This window comes from Jaculus jaculus, chromosome 14, assembly GCF_020740685.1.
Source record: "Jaculus jaculus isolate mJacJac1 chromosome 14, mJacJac1.mat.Y.cur, whole genome shotgun sequence".
In the NCBI taxonomy this organism is placed as follows: Eukaryota; Metazoa; Chordata; class Mammalia; order Rodentia; family Dipodidae; genus Jaculus; species Jaculus jaculus.
In genome coordinates, this window is record NC_059115.1 from 70,197,106 (window position 1) to 70,215,585 (window position 18,480).

General features: G+C 40.2%; 1 protein-coding gene across 1 annotated transcript in view; it reads right to left on the reverse strand.

Annotated features, from left to right (window-relative positions):
- Window positions 1-18,480, reverse strand: part of Slf1 (SMC5-SMC6 complex localization factor 1) — a 78,101-nt gene that overhangs the window by 47,722 nt on the left and 11,899 nt on the right. Inside the window, exons 4-5 of the mRNA XM_004651617.2 lie at window positions 17,240-17,480; window positions 133-295 (exon numbers count right to left, since the gene is read on the reverse strand). Coding sequence (XP_004651674.2) covers window positions 133-295; window positions 17,240-17,480 — 404 coding nt within the window. The remainder of the gene's footprint in view (window positions 1-132; window positions 296-17,239; window positions 17,481-18,480) is intronic.

Sequence of the window (18,480 nt, forward strand, 5' to 3'; positions counted from 1 at the left end):
AGAAGACAGATTTCACACAAGGGGCTTGAGACAGGAGACAGCCCTGGAGTCACAGAGAAATGACTGCATTTCACTCCATTGGAACATTTTATAAAATAATCATTTAAAATGTCTAACATTTATTTTACTTACCTCTAAAAGAAAATCCCCTAAATACTGAATTGGATAAAAAGGAGCCTTAAAGGTATCCTTTTCTTTCTCAGCATTGATTCTTGCGTTACTTGCAATCACATGAGTTATTCCACTTGGTGAACTTTTGGGTAAAATAACATTTGCCTTTCCAGCCTCCAAAACTCTAAATAAAAATGTAAATAGTAAAATCTGTATTAGAAAAATTAAGCATATCCAGTAAAAGTATGTGAATGAATTACTTTCTTAAAGACAGGAGTAAAATTTCCTGAAACATACTAGTACCTTTGAGTCAAGAAGATCATAGAGAAGAACTAAGCAGTAATTTCTAAGTTGTCCAGAGCATAAATTTAAGAATCTTACTAGTGTTCCTATCTATCCGTTTCTTAATATAGGAATGCTCTTCTGAACTATGAATATTAATGTATTTCAGTGTAAAATTCATAGCCAAAAAAGGAATGGGAGAAGTTTAGGGAAATAGACTGGAAGGAAAACTTTCTGGACCACTAGAGACAGACAAATGGAAGGATAGATCAGTTGTCAAAGCACTTTATTCCCTTCCAGACCTAATAGGTAAGATTATATTGCTGAAGTCACAGGCAGTGTGGTCACAGGACATTGGAATATCACACTTAACCTGAAAGGGAACTAGCTCCACCTGGCTAGCACTCATAGTGCTGGAGAGCCCTATAGAAACCTGCTGGAGGACAAAGGTCTCCAACAGCATGAGTAAGCAGGGACCCTGCCAGACAAGAAGCACACACTTGTGTAATAGTGGCACACAGCCCCTGTGGGCAATCAACTGTTCTCTATTTTGACATGAGGCCCTCTTAGTGGGAGACAACTCACATCTGGTACTGGAAACCAAGTCAGAATGCTATGGTCTGAAAACTCATACACTTCAGAGAGAAATTCCTACTGTTCTCTGGAGAAGAGTAGGCTTGCACACCAAAAAGTCTCTCACATAACTTTGCATACACTCTTTAACCCAAGCTGCTCTAAGTCTAATTTGGTTAAAAAAAAATATCTACCTTAAAATAATATTTTTATTAATTTATTAGAGACAGATGGGGGTGGGGGGAAGAGAGAGAGAGAGAAAGAGACGAATAGGCACACCAGGGCCTTTAGCCACTGCAAACGAACTCCAGACACGTGTGCCACGCATCTGACTTATAGGGGACCTAGATAATCGAACCGGGTTCCTTAGGCTTCCCAGGCAGGTACCTCAACTCCTGAGCCATCCCTTAAGCCCTAGAGGATCTATTTTATTTTATAGATGGTAGAGAAAACAGAGGGAAACCAAGATCCATCAATAACACAAGAAGAGAGCCAACTGCTCACCCTAATACGTACCACCTTTACCACATCTGCCGGGGCACGCAGGAGAAATTGCAGAGGAAGCAGTAACATGAATACCACTCTTACTGCTCGCCTGACAACCAGCTCCAGGACAATGGTGACAAACACAGCAATCAAACAAAACCCACCAAAGCAGAAATCCAGAGGCTACAGAGAACTCAACACTAAATCATAACCTGATTGAGAGGCCCCAGGGAAATAGGAACAGAGGCGAAAGGATGAGAGTATAACCTGTTTTATATAAAATTAAAATACAAAAGTTTTAGGGTCTGGAGAGCTGGCTGAGTGATTAAAGGAGCTTGCTTATAAAGCCTGACAGTTCAGGTTCAATTGCCCAGCACCCACGCAAAGCCAAATGCACAAAGTGGCATATGCATCTGGAAGTTGTCTGCAGTGGCAAAAGGCCCTGGCCCAAACACATATAGAGAGAGACGCACACACAAACTTTCTCTGCGTCTCTTCTCTTTCTCAAATAGGGCTAGAGAGATGGATTAGCAGTTAAGGTGCTTGTCTATGAAGACTAAGGACCCATGTTTGACTCACCAGATCCCATGTGTGCCAAACAAAGGTGAGGCAAGTGCAAGGTCACACATGCCCAATAGGTGCCACAAGCCTCTCAAGTTCTATTGTAGCTGTTGAGGCCCTGGTGCACCAATCCCCCACCCCCAAATTAATAAATAAAATATGTTTAAAAGTTTTAGTCTTTGGCTTGGTATGGTGGCATATACTTATAATACCAGAATTTTAAGAAACAGAAGAATGGGGAGCATGAGTCTGAAGGTATCTTAGGGATACATTATTAGTTTGAAACCAACCTGGGTTTGTGCAGTAATACCTAGTCTCAAAGCCGGATGTGGTGGCGCACGCCTTTAATCCCAGCACTTGGGAGGCAGAGGTAGGAGGATTGCCGTGAGTTCGAGGCCACCCTGAGAGACTCCATAGTGAATTCCAGGTCAGCCTGGGCTAGAGTGAGACCCTACCTCGGAAAAAAAAAAAAAAAAGACCTAGTCTCAAAATGAAATAACTTTGATCTACATTAATAATTACACATTTGATTTTAGAAAACAAACACACAGAAAAACACATTCTAAATGTTTCATGAGGGCTGGAAAGATGGCTTAGTGGTTAAGGTGCTTGGATACAAGACCTAAGGACTCAGGCTCGATTCCCCAGTACCCATGTAATCCAGATGCACAAGGTGGAACATGCATCTGGAGTTTGCAGTGGCTAGAGACCCTGGTGTGCCCATTCGCTATGCACAAATCTGTTTCTTTTTCTCTCTTAAATACACAACTAAATAAAATAGGTAAAAATGTATAAAAGTTTCATGAAGTTATGCTTTTATTTAGCATCTAGAGAGTAATAAAAGCCCAATAACCAATAAAATTACAACTTTCCTTGAGTTCCTAACATGATCAAGGTAATGTCAATCAAAGGTGATAAACTATTTTATAAAAGATTGAACACCCAAGGTATTTTTTTTTCTTTTGTTTTCCTCAAGGAAAGGTCACACTAGGGACCTGGAATTTACGATGTAGTCTCAGGGTGACCTCAAATTCACAGCAATCCTCCTACCTCTGCCTCCCAACTGCTGAGATTAAAGGCGTGCACCACCACACCCAGCTTGTTTTTTGCATATAATCAAAACATGCGATATAAAAATCAGACTTTAGTGGTAGAATACAGCTATGACAGCTTAGTAAAATGGGAGCCCTTGCCACAAGAAAAGTATGTCCTTGCTTATAAGCTCTTCGCCACAGGGCTCCATTGAGTGCTAATGAAAACAAGCCAGGAGAAAACAAACTGTCCTGGGAAGCTTAAGACTACCAGGGACTGGGGAAAAATAACACATAGCAGTTTGATTTTCTTTTTCTCACACAAAGAAAAAGCATTCAGATACATGCAGAATGACAACACACAGACTACACTGCTTTTCTAAGAGGGGTGGATATAAAACCTACTATCTGCCTCTGGGGAAGGAGTAAGAAAACTTCCTGCTGCTCAGCCTAGAAAAAGATCCACTTTTCTAAAAATGAGAAAGAGAAACAAAAGTCACCTATCCTGAAGGAAGGACCAAAAGCCAGGGAAAAGTCCAGAATATCACATCAGTACATAAGTAGAGATCTAAATAGGGGAAGAATTTGCCTGCGGTTGGGTCGAGTGCAGAGGGGCTTCATATGCAAATGCTGAAAAGGCCCACATGCACAGAGAACACTTAAGATGAGGCCTGTCTAGCAGAATTTAGAATATACCCATTCTAAACCTTGGCCTAGAAATAAGTGAAAAGACAGAGAAGAACATAAAAGAAAGTCTAAGATCCAGCAGTGCCCCAGGGTTTGCTCAGAGGCAAAGGTAAAGCAAGAATACTGATTAAAAACCTTCCATCACTCAAGGTCCCACACCAAACAAAGAAATAGGAACTCACAGCTCTGTATTGTATACAGGGAGGGGAGAGGCCAGGGGACAATATTGTGTAAAAGGGTGGGAGCAGGGGAGGGAGTGGGGATCAATCAAAAGTCAAGATATTTTGAATAAGACACATGAAAACCTACTTTTTTGAATAGCACATCCAGAAGCCATGGATTGTTACTAGAAAATTTTCAGTGCCAGGGATGGGACACCTTCCAGTGAGTTGTTGGGCAGAGAGATCCCTGTTGCCTCCAAAACATTATAAGCTATTGCCAAGGCCCTTGTTTTCCCTTGATAAACAGATAGTAAAGACCCTACTGCTGAAGACTTCACATGCCTGAGCATCAAAGTCACTGAGAAATCAAGCTGATACTGAGCAGAAAACCTTCTCTCTGTAGATCAGCCAGCTGAAAGCTGGAAAAAAGTTGCACTGAATGCAGCCCTGTGGGAGTCAGAAATCATCAGCGGTGAAAACAGTGGACACTGGACCAATTTGGCCAAACAGGCCAAATGACTGAACGAGTGCAATAATGGCATGTTAGCTCTGGGAGAAATCAGCTGCTCTCTAATTGGACTGAAGGCCCACTCTATGGGAGGGAATATATGCCTGCTACTGAAAACCTAATCAAAAGCTTAGGGCAGAGCTGGGTGTGGTGGCGCACACCTTTAATCCCAGCACTTGGGAGGCAGAGAGGTAAGAGGATTGCTGTGAGTTTGAGGCCACCCTGAGACTCCATAGTGAATTCCAGGTCACCCTGGGCTAGAGTGAGACCCTACCTCGAAAAACCAAAAAAAAAAAAAAAAAAAAAAAAAAAAGCCTAGGGCAAGGGAGGTCATAAGCCTGCTCTCTTCTGGATAAATGCATATATTACTCTCACCAAACTGCCCTGAAAGCACTACACTTTATGTTCATACTCATATATTAATGCAACTCTCACTTCTGGTTAGAGAAGCTTCCTTTTTCAGATGCCAATGACCACTGGGATGACCCAAAAGACATCATCGTGCTGAGAAGAAGGGACAGAGGAGTGTCCAGCACTTAAACATCATATACCCTCCATGGCTTAGGGTCCATTGTGGAAAAGGTGGAGGAAAGAATGTAAGAGCCAAAGGAAGGGTACCACTCCTTACATACAACTGTCCGGACAGAACTTGGCTTCGTTATCCAAGACCTTGCAGTACCTAGCAATACCTACACAAGAGCCTCCTAATAGGAGAAAAAGATGATGGCATCAAATTAAAAGAGAGACTAATGGAGAGAGGGGGAGGATCTGATGGACAGCAGAGTTATGAAGGAGAAAGTGGGGGAGGGGAGGGAAAAACCATGGTATGTTGTATAGAAGTTGTCAATAATAAAAAATATATACATAATATGCATGCACAGTGCTGGAGAGATGACTTAGTAGTTAAGGCACTTGCATGCAAATTCAAAGGATCCGGGTTCAATTCTCTAGGACCCATGTAAGCCAGATGCACAAGGTGGTGCATGAATCTGGATGGCCCTGGCACGCCCATTTCTCTCTCTCTCCCCCTCTTTCTCTCTAAATAAATAAATAATTTTTTAAAAAAAAAAGAATGCAAGCATATACACTGCAGGTACAAAGAAAAGAATACCAGGTATAGGGCTGGAGAGATGGCTTAGTGGTTAAGCGCTTGCCTCTGAAGCCTAAGGATCCTGGTTTGAAGCTCGATTCCCCAGGACCCACATTAGCCAGATGCACAAGGGGGCGCACACGTCTGGAGTTCATTTGCAGTGGCTGGAAGCCCTGGTGTGCCCATTCTCTCTCTCTCTCTGACTCTTTCCCTGTCTGTCACTCTCAAATAAAAAGAAAGGAAAAGGAATGAATACCTGGTGCAAAGATGCTAAAAGAAAGTGAGCTAGCTATTGTCTTATCAACAAAAGAGGCTTAAAGTCAAAACTGTAATATGTGCATAAGACAAATATTAAGGGATCTAAATGAAGAAACATATTACAAAAAAACCCAGGAGACTTCAATATGCCACTTTTGTCAAAGGACAGATAATCCAGAGGAAAAAATAGACCTAAGACATACATAGAACATTCTACCCACAAAAGTACTAAGGTACACTAAGAAAATTATCCAGTGCAGATTGTCAGACCACAAAACAAGTCTGAACAAATTTAAAAAGGCTAAAATTATATCAACTATATTTTCTAAGTACTACAATAGTATAAAATTATAAGAAAATCCAAAAATCAATGAAATGTAAACAACATATTCCAGTACAACAACTGATTGAAAAAATCAAAAACAGTGTGAGGTCAATCCTAGCACTGTAAAACCACCACCAAAACAAACACCTAGGGACAAACAATAATGGAAACACAGCATACTAAAATTTGTAGAATCCAGTAACAGGAAAAAATTTATAGCAATAAGTGCAAAATGGTTTTAAAGTGAACTGTTCCCTGCTGGCTTGTGTACTTGAACATTTAGTTCCCAGCCTGTGACTTTTACTTTACAAGATAGGGAATTTCTAGAGTGGAGACATGATTAGTGGAGGCAGGTTTCAAGGGGTAGGCGGTTGAGGGACACAACAGCCTTGCTCAAGGCAAGCTCTCCCTTTCCTCATCTGCTCAGACGTGAGCAAGTGTCCTGTAAGCACCCTTGTCCTTCCTTCTCTACTACGATGGACAGTATCCTAAAACATAGACCAAAATAACCCTCATTCCTTATACTGGTTCTGATAGGCATTTTTGTCAGAATGACAAGAAAAACGAATACAAAAACAAAAAAAGAAGGCTGGAGAGATGGCTTAGCAGTTAAGGCATTTGTCTAAGAACCCAGGTTTGGCTCCTCAGAACCCACACAAGCCAGATGCACAAGGTGACACATGGGCACAGGATGGTGCACGAGTCTGGAGTCTGACCGCAGTGGCTAGAGGTCCAGGCGCACCAGTTTTCTCTCATGTGCTCTCTCTCAAACAACATAAATGAAATAAAAAATTTTCAAGTAAACTTACAGTTTTATTTTATGGAACCAGAAAAAAAACCAACCTAAGTTTATGAGAAGAGAATAATAAAGATCAAAGCAAAAATTACTGAAACACAGATAAATTGCTGGATGTTACGGAACACTTTTCAGGAAGATAAGGCAGGAGGATCAAGCTTACAAGGCCAACTTTGGTTACACACAGTCTGTATCAGAAACAAAAATAAAAATGGAGACTATTAAAAAACAGAAAACAATCTATGGAACCAAGACTGCTTTGGTTTGTTTTAAAGCCAATTTTTCTATAGTCAGCTTTTTTAGGAGTCTCCATATTGCTTTCCAGAGTGGTTGTACCATCCTGCATTCCCACCAACAGTGAATGAGTGTCCCTGCTTCTCCACTTCCTCGCCAGCATTTATTTTCATTTGACTTTTTGATGTTGGCTATCCTTAATGGGGTAAGGTGGAATCTCATAGTTGTTTTAATTTGCATTTCTCTGATGATTAGGGATGATGAACATTTTCTTAAGTGTGTGTTTGGCATTTGTACTTCTTCCTCTGTGAATTGCCTGTTCAACTCTGCACCCCATTTTGTGAGTGGAGTATTTGTCTTCTTATTGTTTAGACTTTTGAGTTCTTTGTAAATTCTAGAGATAAGGCCTCTATCAGTTGGATAACCTGCAAATATTTTCTCTCACTCTGTGGGTATTCTATTGGCTTTGCTTGTTATATGCTTGTCTGTAAAGAAACTCTTCAGTTTCATATGATCCCATTGGTTGAGTGACTGTTTAAGAACTTGAGCCACTGGGGTTTTGTTCAGGAAGTCTTTTTCCATTCCTATATCATGGAAAATACTTCCTAAATTTTCTTCCAGTAGTATTCGAGTTTCTGGACTTATGTTGAGGTCTTTGATCCATTTGGATTTGAGTGTAGTGCACGGTGACCCTTACTGAGCATCTACCCTAAAACCTTCAAACCAAAGGCCAGAGAGATTTGCTCAACCATGTTTGTAGCGGCTCAATTCGTAATAGCTAAAAGCTGGAATCAACCCAGATGTCCATCATTAGAAGAATGGATAACAAAGATGTGGTATATCTACACAATGGAATTCTATACAGCAGTAAGAAAAAACAACACAAAGAAACTTGAGGAAAAATGGTTGAACCTGAAAGAGATCATTCTCAGTGAACTTACCCAATCACAGAAAAAAAATCGACACATAGTCTCACTCATCTACAACACCTAACCTGAATCTACCCAAGATACCTTATATACTCAGCAAGCACCGCATGGACTAGACAATAGGATGGAAGGGAGGGTGGGGAGGGCATCGAAGGGTGGAAAACAGTAATCTGGACCCAAACGGCATTGGTACCATAAAATTCTACTTCCTAAAAGACAGACCAAATGGCTGAACCTTCACTAGACCTTTACAGGAAACACCTGAACCACAAGACACTGGAGAGGGTAGGAGCAAAACTAACCTAAATCTTCTACATCTTCCCTCCCTCCCTCTCCCCCTCTATCTCTCTCCTCTCTAACTCTTGTATATTAGTTATGTTTTTCCTCAATTTATTAGTGGGCACTGGCCTGTAACCCCCACTTCCAGCTTGGGGCTATCATACACAATGAGCTTTTGATCAGAGAAACCTACAAGGTTTCCCAAAACAATGACAGACTTCTGTCAGAGTACTTGATGACCCACCTAAGGCCAGTGGTAAGACCCTATTGCTGAAGACTCCATACGCAGCTGACACGTAAAATGGAATGACATGGCTGGAAGCCAGGAGAGAGTAAGTCCCCAGACAGTCAACATGTCTAGTGCCAGAAGGCGCTACATGGGTGACTGGGGGAAACGACCAATATCTGTCCAAGCAACTCATTGTCTAATCTAATTAGCAACAAATAACCTGATGTGATGCCCACACAAGTGCAATAGTGGCACACAGCCATGGTGAGGAACCAACTACTCTTGATTTGGCTAACTGATCCACTCAGTGGTACTAGACCCATAGCTGGAGCTGGGAAACAAGTCAGAACCATACCCAAACACAAGCCCACTCTACAATATCAAGCTATCATCAATCATAGGGAACAAGAGGGCCTACACCTATCAATCTGTCTATCAAAAAGTAAGTGTTATTTCAATTTTCTGGGTGGTAACTTACTCTCCGTTGGAGAATCTGCTTCTCTTTTTCAGATAGATGCAGATCCTATGGAGAGAGCTGCCCCAACACACCTCATAAGGGGCCCAACTGAAACTAAGGATAATTGGTGAAACAAGCGAGGGTGATGTTTTCCTGTGAACCAGTTACCAGCAAAAAGGGGAAGGAGACCAACGCAGAGAAAAGTCAACTCCTACCAAATCAGAGAGCCAGAGCCTCAGATGCCCCCAACACCTCAGCACTGAAGCAGACCAAAAATGAACCCAACATGGCTCAGGGAAATTTTGCAGAAGAGGGGGCGGAAAGAATGTCAGTCACATGTTGGGTCATGATTTGCAGAGACATTTAGCATACCAATAACTGGGAACTAACTCCACAATGCACGACCCATTTACATCAACAAGGAGGGTCCAATGGGAGGGGGTAGGTCATGCATGAGCCTAAACAATGGTACCAAACTGCCTATATTTGATGAAAAGAAAACTAATAAATCAAATTAAAAAAAATAAAGCCAATTTTTACAAACATTTTATTAATTTATTTGTGTGTGTGTGTGTGTGAGGGGGGGGGGAGGGGGAAGGTGGGCGGGGCGGGAGAATGGACATGACAGGGCCTCTTGCCACTGCAAATGAGTTCCAGACATATGTGGCACTTTGTGCATCCAGCTCTAAATGGATACTGAGGAATTAAACCTGGGCCTGGAAGCTTTGTTAGCAAGTTGCCTTTAACTGCTGAGACATATACCCAAAAGCAAGAGTTGGGTTTTTTGGAAAAGACAAACAAAAAGCTGAAAAATGTGGAGCCAGAGAGGCCTCTCAGTGGTTAAACTCACATACTCCACAAGCCTGCCATTCCGGGTTTGACCACCAATACCCATGTAAAGCCAGACACAAAGTGGCACATGTGCCTGTCTGTAATCCATCATGCCTATAGCAATGAAAGGTGAAACCAAGAGAATCCTGAAGCTCATGAACCAGCTAGACTGGCCTTTCCAATGTCAGAACAATAAGAAAGGCCCTGTATCAAAGAAGGTGGAGAGAACACTGACAACGCAACATTGTCTTCTGACAGCTAAGCAAATATTTTGGCATATGCAACACAAACCCCCCCAAATGTAAAAGTACATAAGTAAATCAAAATCCTGACAAAGCATTAGCTAGACTAAGAAAAAAATTCAAATGTGTAAATATATACATGAAAATGAGCATTACAACTGACATCACCGGCAACAATGGATCATAAGAGGCTGTTAAGAACAAATACCCACCATCAAGTTGGAAACCCTAGAGGAAATGGACAAGTGTCCGCACACACACCTGAGCAAGACTGGGCCAAGAAGAACAAGAACATCTGGGTGGACCAATAACAAATTAGAGTGAATGAGAATAAAGCGTGCAAAGAAAATCCCAAGACCTGAAAACTCACTTCTGCATTCTAGCAAATATTCAAAGAACTATCAATTCTTCTCAATTTCAAAAACTTGAAAAGAAATATTCTCCAAAGCACATTTTACAAAGACATCATTCTGACTATCTAAATCAGATAAGTACATAACAAAAACAAGTGATAGGTCAGTATTTTAAATGATTTTTTCAGTAATTTTTTAATTTAATTTTATTTATTTAAGAAAGTTAGAGAGAATGAATGGGTGTGCCAGGTCCTTCAGCTGCTGCCAACAAACTCCAGACGTATGTGCCACTATGTGTGAGTGGCTTACATGGGTCCTGGGTCCTTTAGCTATGGAGGTAAGGGCCTTAACCACTAAGCCATCTCTCCAGACCCTTAATGATATTCTTGAGCAATCTCAAGATCTTCTTAAGAAAACACTACCAAGCTGAATTGAACATGGTATTAAAACGATAATTCAACATGATCAAATGGGATTCATCACAGAAATTCATGGATAGTTCTACATGTGCAAATCAATATTTACACAATAAAGAGTAAATATTCGATGGCTATATCAATAGACGTGAAAAAGGTATCTGACAATATGTTAAAGAAATATCTATACTTCTATGCTTATTTCAGCACTGTTCACAATAGCCAGGATACAAAATCAACTTATGTTTACCAGCTGATGGATAAAGAAAATGTAGGAAAGTTACATCATGAAATACTGCTTAGCCACACTAAAAGAATAAAATTCTGTCACCTGTGAAAAACATCAATGAAACTGAAGAACACTGTTTTAAGTGAAATAAGCCAGTCACAGAAAGACAAATACTGCATCATCTCATTCACACATATAACCTAAAAGACATGATCTGAACAGAAATAAAATGAAAGGCTGGAGATGGCTTAGCGATTAAGGTGCTTGCGTGCAAAGACTAAGAACCCAGGTTCATCTCCCCAGAACCCATGTAAGCCAGATGCAAACGGAGGCACATGCATCTGGAGACTGTTTGCAGTGGCTGGCAGCCCTCTCTGTCTCTAAGTAATTATAAATAAAATTTTTTTAAAAATTCAAAATGGTGGCTAGCAGCCAGGAATAGAGGCACATGCTTTTAATCCCAGCACTCAGGAGGCAGAGACAGGGGGACTGCTGTGGGTTTGAGGCCAGCATGGGACTCCGTAGTGAATCCCAGGTTAGCACGGGCTATAGCAAGACCCTACCTCCAAAACAAAATAAACAAAGAAAAAAAAGGTAGAGAGCATTCCTGAGGAATAACATCCAGTGTTGTCCTCTTGCCTCCATAGGCATGCACAAAGACCTGTAAACACACATGTATCTTGCACACATATGAATACACACACTATAATTACTACTTTAACATTATTACCTTTAAGGGGTTATCTATTATCTTGTGATCTTGTAAGATTCTCTTATTAGTTTTAATAACTTTTGTGTTAAACTTTTTAATTATGTCTAAAGAAAATAATTATTTACTCTTTTTCAAATTTTAAGCCTTTTTTCTTTTTAGCTTACTGTATTAAAATGCTCAACAGAGATATTAAGAGTAAGCATCTCTGCTGGGCGTGGTGGTGCACACCTTTAATCCCAGCCCTCGGGAGGCAGAGGTAGGAGGATCACCATGAGTTCGAGGCCACCCTGAGACTACATAGTGAATTCCAGGTCAGCCTGAGCTAGAGTGAAACCCTAACTTGAAAAAACCAAAAAAAACCAAAAAAAAAACCCCCAAAAAACAAAAAATAAAAAACAGTAAGCATCTTTGACTGATATAGGAGAAAGGCCTCTCAGTAATAAATATGCCATTACATTTAGATATTTTCACTAATATCACTTATTAGCATGAAGATATAAATGTACTTAACCACGTATTTGGAAACAGAATGAGCAATATATTAAAAATGGGCAATAATTTATGATGAAGTACTTTATCTCAAGAATATAAGTTTGCTGGACTTGGAGGCGCAGAGGCACATGCCTTTAATCCTAGCACTTGGGAGGCATAGGTAGGAGGATTGCCTTGGATTCAAGGTCACCTGAGACTACATAGTGAATTCCAGGTCGGTCTGGGCTAGAATAAAACCCTAGTTCGAAAAAAACAAAACAAAACAAAAACAAGTTTACCTTAACATTTAAGAATTGATCAGTATAATCACAAAATTAACAGAATCAGAAAAAGCAAGTACTTCCTTAGATGTAGATAAAAATTTAGAAGTTCATTTGTAATATTTTCTCCAAAACAAAAATACCTAGGAATAAATTTAGCAAAATTCATACAATGAAAGCTAGAGAATATGCTGGGTATCATGATACAGAACTATAATCCTAACACCTGAGAGGCAGAATCAGGCTGGTTATAAGTCCATGACCTACAAGAGCTACACAAGAGCCTGTCTGTCTCTATGTAGCATAAAGAAGTTTAATGACAGAAAACGGAGAACATCTGTTGAAATAAGTGGTCCACAGACAAGAAGACTCAATACTGTTGAAAACTCAATTCTCCTTGTGGAAGTTTGAATGTATGTCCCCCATAGACTCAGGGATTTTATTAAAGCTTGTACTTTGGTTCTCCAGGCCTGGCTGGAGGAGGCGTCACTAGGGGTGGATTCTGGGACCAGACCACAGGTGTGTTTGGGGACGAATCTGAATTCCAGGCCAAAGTTATACAGGGAGGTTTGAGCTGGGGGAGAGGGGCTCCTGACTGCTCCTGGTTGTGTGCTTGCTGCTTTTGGTATTTGCTGGCTGGTGGTGGTTTCTCTCTCTGCTTAGATATATGAATGGGAACCAGCTTCTTTGCCACTGATGGAACTTTCCCTCAATCTGTTAAGTCTAAAATAAATCCTGTTCACATCATAATCTGTGTCTGGTATGATATTCATCCCTAGCAACATGAAGCTATCTACAACATTCCCCAATGTGAACATCACAGGTAAACTACTGTACCAGTGAAAGTCCCAACTTGCTTAAAAAAAAATTTTTTTTTTAATTTACTTGAGAGCAACAGATAGAGAAAGTGGCAGAGAGAGAGACAGAGAGAGAAAGAATGGGCGCATCAGGGTCTCCAGCCACTGCAAACGAACCCCAGATGAATGCACCACATTGTGCATCTGGCTTACATGAGTACTAGGGACTTGAACCTGGGTCCTTTGGCTTTGCAGGCAAGTGCCTTAACTGCTAAGCCATCTCTCCAGCCCCACCCCCAACTTGATTTTTAATGGAAATTCACAAGCTGATTCTAAAACATATATGAAATACAAAGAAATCCACCATTACAAAAACTTGTAAAAAGGTAAGTCTGGAAAGCACATACTACTTGATCTCAAGATTCACTATGTTAAGAGTTATCAAAACAGTGTTGATGAAGGTGAGCAGAGCAGAACGGATCACAGAGAACAGGAGAATAGAAGTAGGCCACACAAACGTGGCCAAGTCATGTTCAGTAACAGTGCCCAAGAAACTACACATCAACAGGAACTCTGCTAACATTGCTACTGTTAATTTTAAAATGGTACAACTATTTTGGAAAACATCCTGAGATTTTTCTTATAATGTTAAGTACAAAACTGCCATTTGAGCTGGCAATTTTATTATTAGTAGACAAATTAAATCATGTCAACAGGAAAAATTACATTCAAATATTAGTTTAACATTAGCCAAAAAATCCAAAATGCACAACAAAAGGTAAATAAACAGACTACGATACATTCATACAATTAACAAGTGCATACACCTAGCTAGCAACAAAATCGGTAATTGTTAAAACATTCAACAATATAGATAATTTGAGAAGTGTTCTGAAAGGCAATGATGCTCTATCAAAGGGTCTATTCAGAAAGATACCATAGAAATGAACTTCAAAGAACAGTTAACCCTTGTTGGCAAGAAAGAAAAGAAACCAGAGTAATATTATAAGGGAACGTTACAGGATGATATAAATGTTGCAGGTCTTGATATAGGTAGGCTAACATGACTATGGTGTATAAATTCCTTTAAACTCACCAAAGAAGACATTTAAGGCTGGAGAGATGGCTTAATAGTTAAGGCGCTTGCCTGAAAAGAAAAGGACCAGGTTTGATTCCCCAGGACCCACATGGGCCAGATACACAAGGTGGCACATGCGTCTGGAGTTCATCTGCAGTGGCTGGAGGCCATGGTGCCCATTCTCTCTGTGCCTTTCTCTCACTTTCAAATAAATAAATAAAAATAAAAATATTTTAAAAAATACATTTAAGTGCATGCACTTTGTAAGTTACATTTTGATAAAGGAGACAACCTCCAACCTTTCTAAAAACAATCACACAAATAAAAAAATATACAAATTCTCAAAATATAGTTTACTCAGTAAGAAGTCTTTAAAAGAGACCCTATGTTGTAACTCCCCCCCCCCCCAAGAACTCCCCCGCCAAACAACCTTTCCAATAAAGACCACATGTTCTCACTCATCCGCAGTTCCTAAGCTGGGTCAGCCTCAGTTACTGACATACTGGACAGGCAATGTGAGGCCAATAAATTGGGGTGGAAGGGTCTTGGGGGGGGGAGGGAGGAGGAAATAAACACAAAACTAAACCCAAAATGAACTGTACCATAGAAACCATTCTCCTTGAAGGCAGACTAAAAGATTTAACCCTCAATAGAAGCATGGAGGGATCATCTGGTAAGATGGGCCCTGGAGAAGGTGGGATGAAACCTAAACCTAAAACATTTGGCTCTGGCTTGCAAGTTTTAGTACCAAAAATTGGTTCAATCCACCGAGCTGTTGATCAGAGACCTACGATGTCCGTAACACAAGACAGGCTTGTAAGACCCTGTTGCTGAAGACATATGCTGCCAACAGAACACGCAGAGACCTGGAGTAGGGAAGAGAGCCAGTCCCAAGACAGCTGAAAAGCAGTACATGAGCTACTGGGGGAAGTGGCCAACAATGATGTGAGCAAGCAGGGATCTATGCTACTCACAAGCAATCAGCCTGACACACTAGTGCAATGGTGGCAAACAGACTTGGTGGATAACCAGTGGTTTTCTGATTGGCCAAGAGATCTGCTCAGTGGAAAGAACCCATAGCTGGAACTAGGAACCAGGTCAAAATCCTATAGAGACAAAGACTGGGCTGGAGAGATGGCTCAGTGGTTAAGTGCTTGCCTGTGAAGCCTAAGGACCCCGGTTCGAGGCTTGATTCCCCAGGACCCACGTTAGCCAGATGCACAAGGGGGCGCACGTGTCTGGAGTCCGTTTGCAGTGGCTGGAAGCCCTGGCACACCCATTCTCTCTGTCTCTTTGTCTCTCTCTGTCATACTCAAATAAATAAATAAAAGTGAACAAAAAAATTAAAAAAAAAATCCTATAGAGACAAAGATTATGCTCTCCAATGTTAAGCTCCCACTTGTTTTTGACTAAAAGAAGGGCTACATCCATCAACATCTCCCTAAATTAATAATGCTTATCCTTATTTAGCTTATGCTAACTTAACTGTCTATTGGAGAATCTGTTTTTCTTTTTCAGAAGGTAGCGAGAGCTGCAGAGATAAACCACTCCTCACATTTCAGCTAAGGCCCAGGTGAAACCATAGAGGAATGAGCAAGAGTGCTGCTTCCATGGTGAGCCTGACAAAGTGTGCTGGGGTGAAGGAGACACTGAGGACACTCAACACCCACCAAAGTAGAGATCCAGAGGCTCCTAACAGCTCATCACTGAAGTAACTGAATACACACCCACCAAGGCTCAGGGAATTTTGCAGAAGGGAGGGCAGAAAGACTATAGGAGTCACAGATTGGTACGTCATACCCAGAGGCGTCGCCCCCCCCCCCAATAACTAACTGCTGTTCTCACTGCTCCCACAAAGCATAACCCACAACCCCATGGGGAATACCTGGAACCCCACTAAGGAGGGCCAGAAGTAGAATGGGGGCAGGGAGGAGGGAAGAGATGATGTGTCCATACAAAGTATGTTTTTATTAAAACAATAAATGAATAAATAAATAAATAATTAATTAAAAAGAACCTTTTCAGAGTCAAAGCAGCATGAGGACCTGAGCTCAAATCCTTTGTATCCTGATAAAATGCCAGGCTGGTGGTGTACATTTATTCAAACACAGGAAATTGCATATACACACAAACACAAGAAATATGCTTTGTCTGGGTGGAGGCACACCTTTAAACCCAGCACTAGGGAGGCAGAGGTAGAAGGATCACCATGAGTAGGAGGCCAGACTGAGACTACAGAGTGAATTCCAGGTCACATTCTACCTCAAGAAATTAACCAAACAAAAAAATCTACTTAAAAAGACAAACCAAAATTGCCGGGAGTGGTGGCATAAGCCTTTAATCCCAACACTTGGGAGGCAGAGGTAGGAGGATCACTGCCATGAGTTTGAGGCCACCCTGAGACTACATAGCCAATTCCAGGTCAGCCTAGGCTACAATGAGTCCCTACCTCAAAAAAAGCAAAGATGTACCAATATTAAATTATGATGAATGCAGTATGTACCATAAAGATAGTGTCATAAAAACTCAAAACAAAGCCCCTGTGACAATTTATTAGCAAAAATCTAAAAATGGTTCAAAATTAAAAACCAAAATTTTCCAAGTATTTTCTTCTTAAATTTTGCTTGAGTTAGCCATAAGAAATACTACCTAAACTAAATTAGACCATTACCAGAATATTCAAAACCAGTATAACAAAACAAATTTTCTTCTAGTAGAAACATGTACATAATTGTGCAGAATGAATTACATAGGAGATCAAAGGATAAATCATTGTATCTCATTTTGACTAATAATCAAAAATAATACTCATAGAAATCTAAGTTGCTTTACCTTACAAGAGAATCACTTCGTTTATCAGCTCTAACAAGGAGGACAACTTTCCATCTGTGAAAGGCTCCTGGAGCACCAGTACGTTTTAGCTCTTCACGCCATCTTTTAGGTGCAGATTGCATTTGAGGCGAATAATGGGAGTCTTTTTCAATTTTATATCCCCATTCATAAGTTGTTTCATCAAGCCATCTGCCACTTTTGGCACTATGAATTATGTAGTCCTTAGTGAGTACCCACTTTCCTAGAAAGAAAATAAATTGTCCATCACCAAAGAATTTTGCTTCTGATAAATGGCAAAGAATAAAGATCAAATATCAACTCAATCTTTTTCAGAATAAGATTCTTGTGCTACAATGTCAACATTATCTTTGAAGTACATCTTTGCAAGGCCTTCAACATTATTGCACAGTACATGGAATCTTTTCTATGACAAAACTAGAACTTTTAAAAATATTTAATTTATATTTATTTATTGGAGGGGTCAGATAGAGAGAGAATAGGTATGGCAAGGCCTTCATTCATTGCAAACGAATTCCAGATCTATGGACTATCTTGTTTATCTAGCTTATGTGGGTTCTGAGAAATTAAACCTGGGTCCTTAGGCTTTGCAGGCAAGAGCCTTGACTGGTAAACCATCTCCTCAGTGCAATAATTAGAATTTAAAGTGTTAAAAAATATAAATATAAAGCTTTAAATTAAATGTAGCACTATATGAATTATTGTTGCTAATATTATTACTTTTTGGGGGTTAAACTTAAACTCATCCTCTTATGCTGAGAACTTTCAGTAATGTTCATAGTGTTGCTATACTGTATATGTCAAGCAAATGTATTGAGTCAGATAATTTTATAAGACATTTTACATTCTGTAATTCATCTGGGTATCAGTAATCTTTAAATGGCAAGAACAATGTAGGAGTTCATGTGTGGAGGTAATAATGAATTTAAATGTTTCTCTGGTAAGTTAATTTAAAAAATGGCAAGGCAGTTGCCAATCATCTAAAACATGCCAAGTCAATCTTTCTAGAAAAAAACATGTGTATCAGAGGTGGAAAAGGAGAGATGAAAAGACTAAAAGTCTCAATTTTAGTATATAGAATTTAGTATCTTAGAAAATAAAATGACTACTACTCTAGAGTATGGATAGAGGAGATGACAAATAGTAATTATATGCAGGAACAGATTAAAAAAGGGAACCCAACTGAAGATGAGGTTTCAACTAATGCTTCAATATTTTGGCAT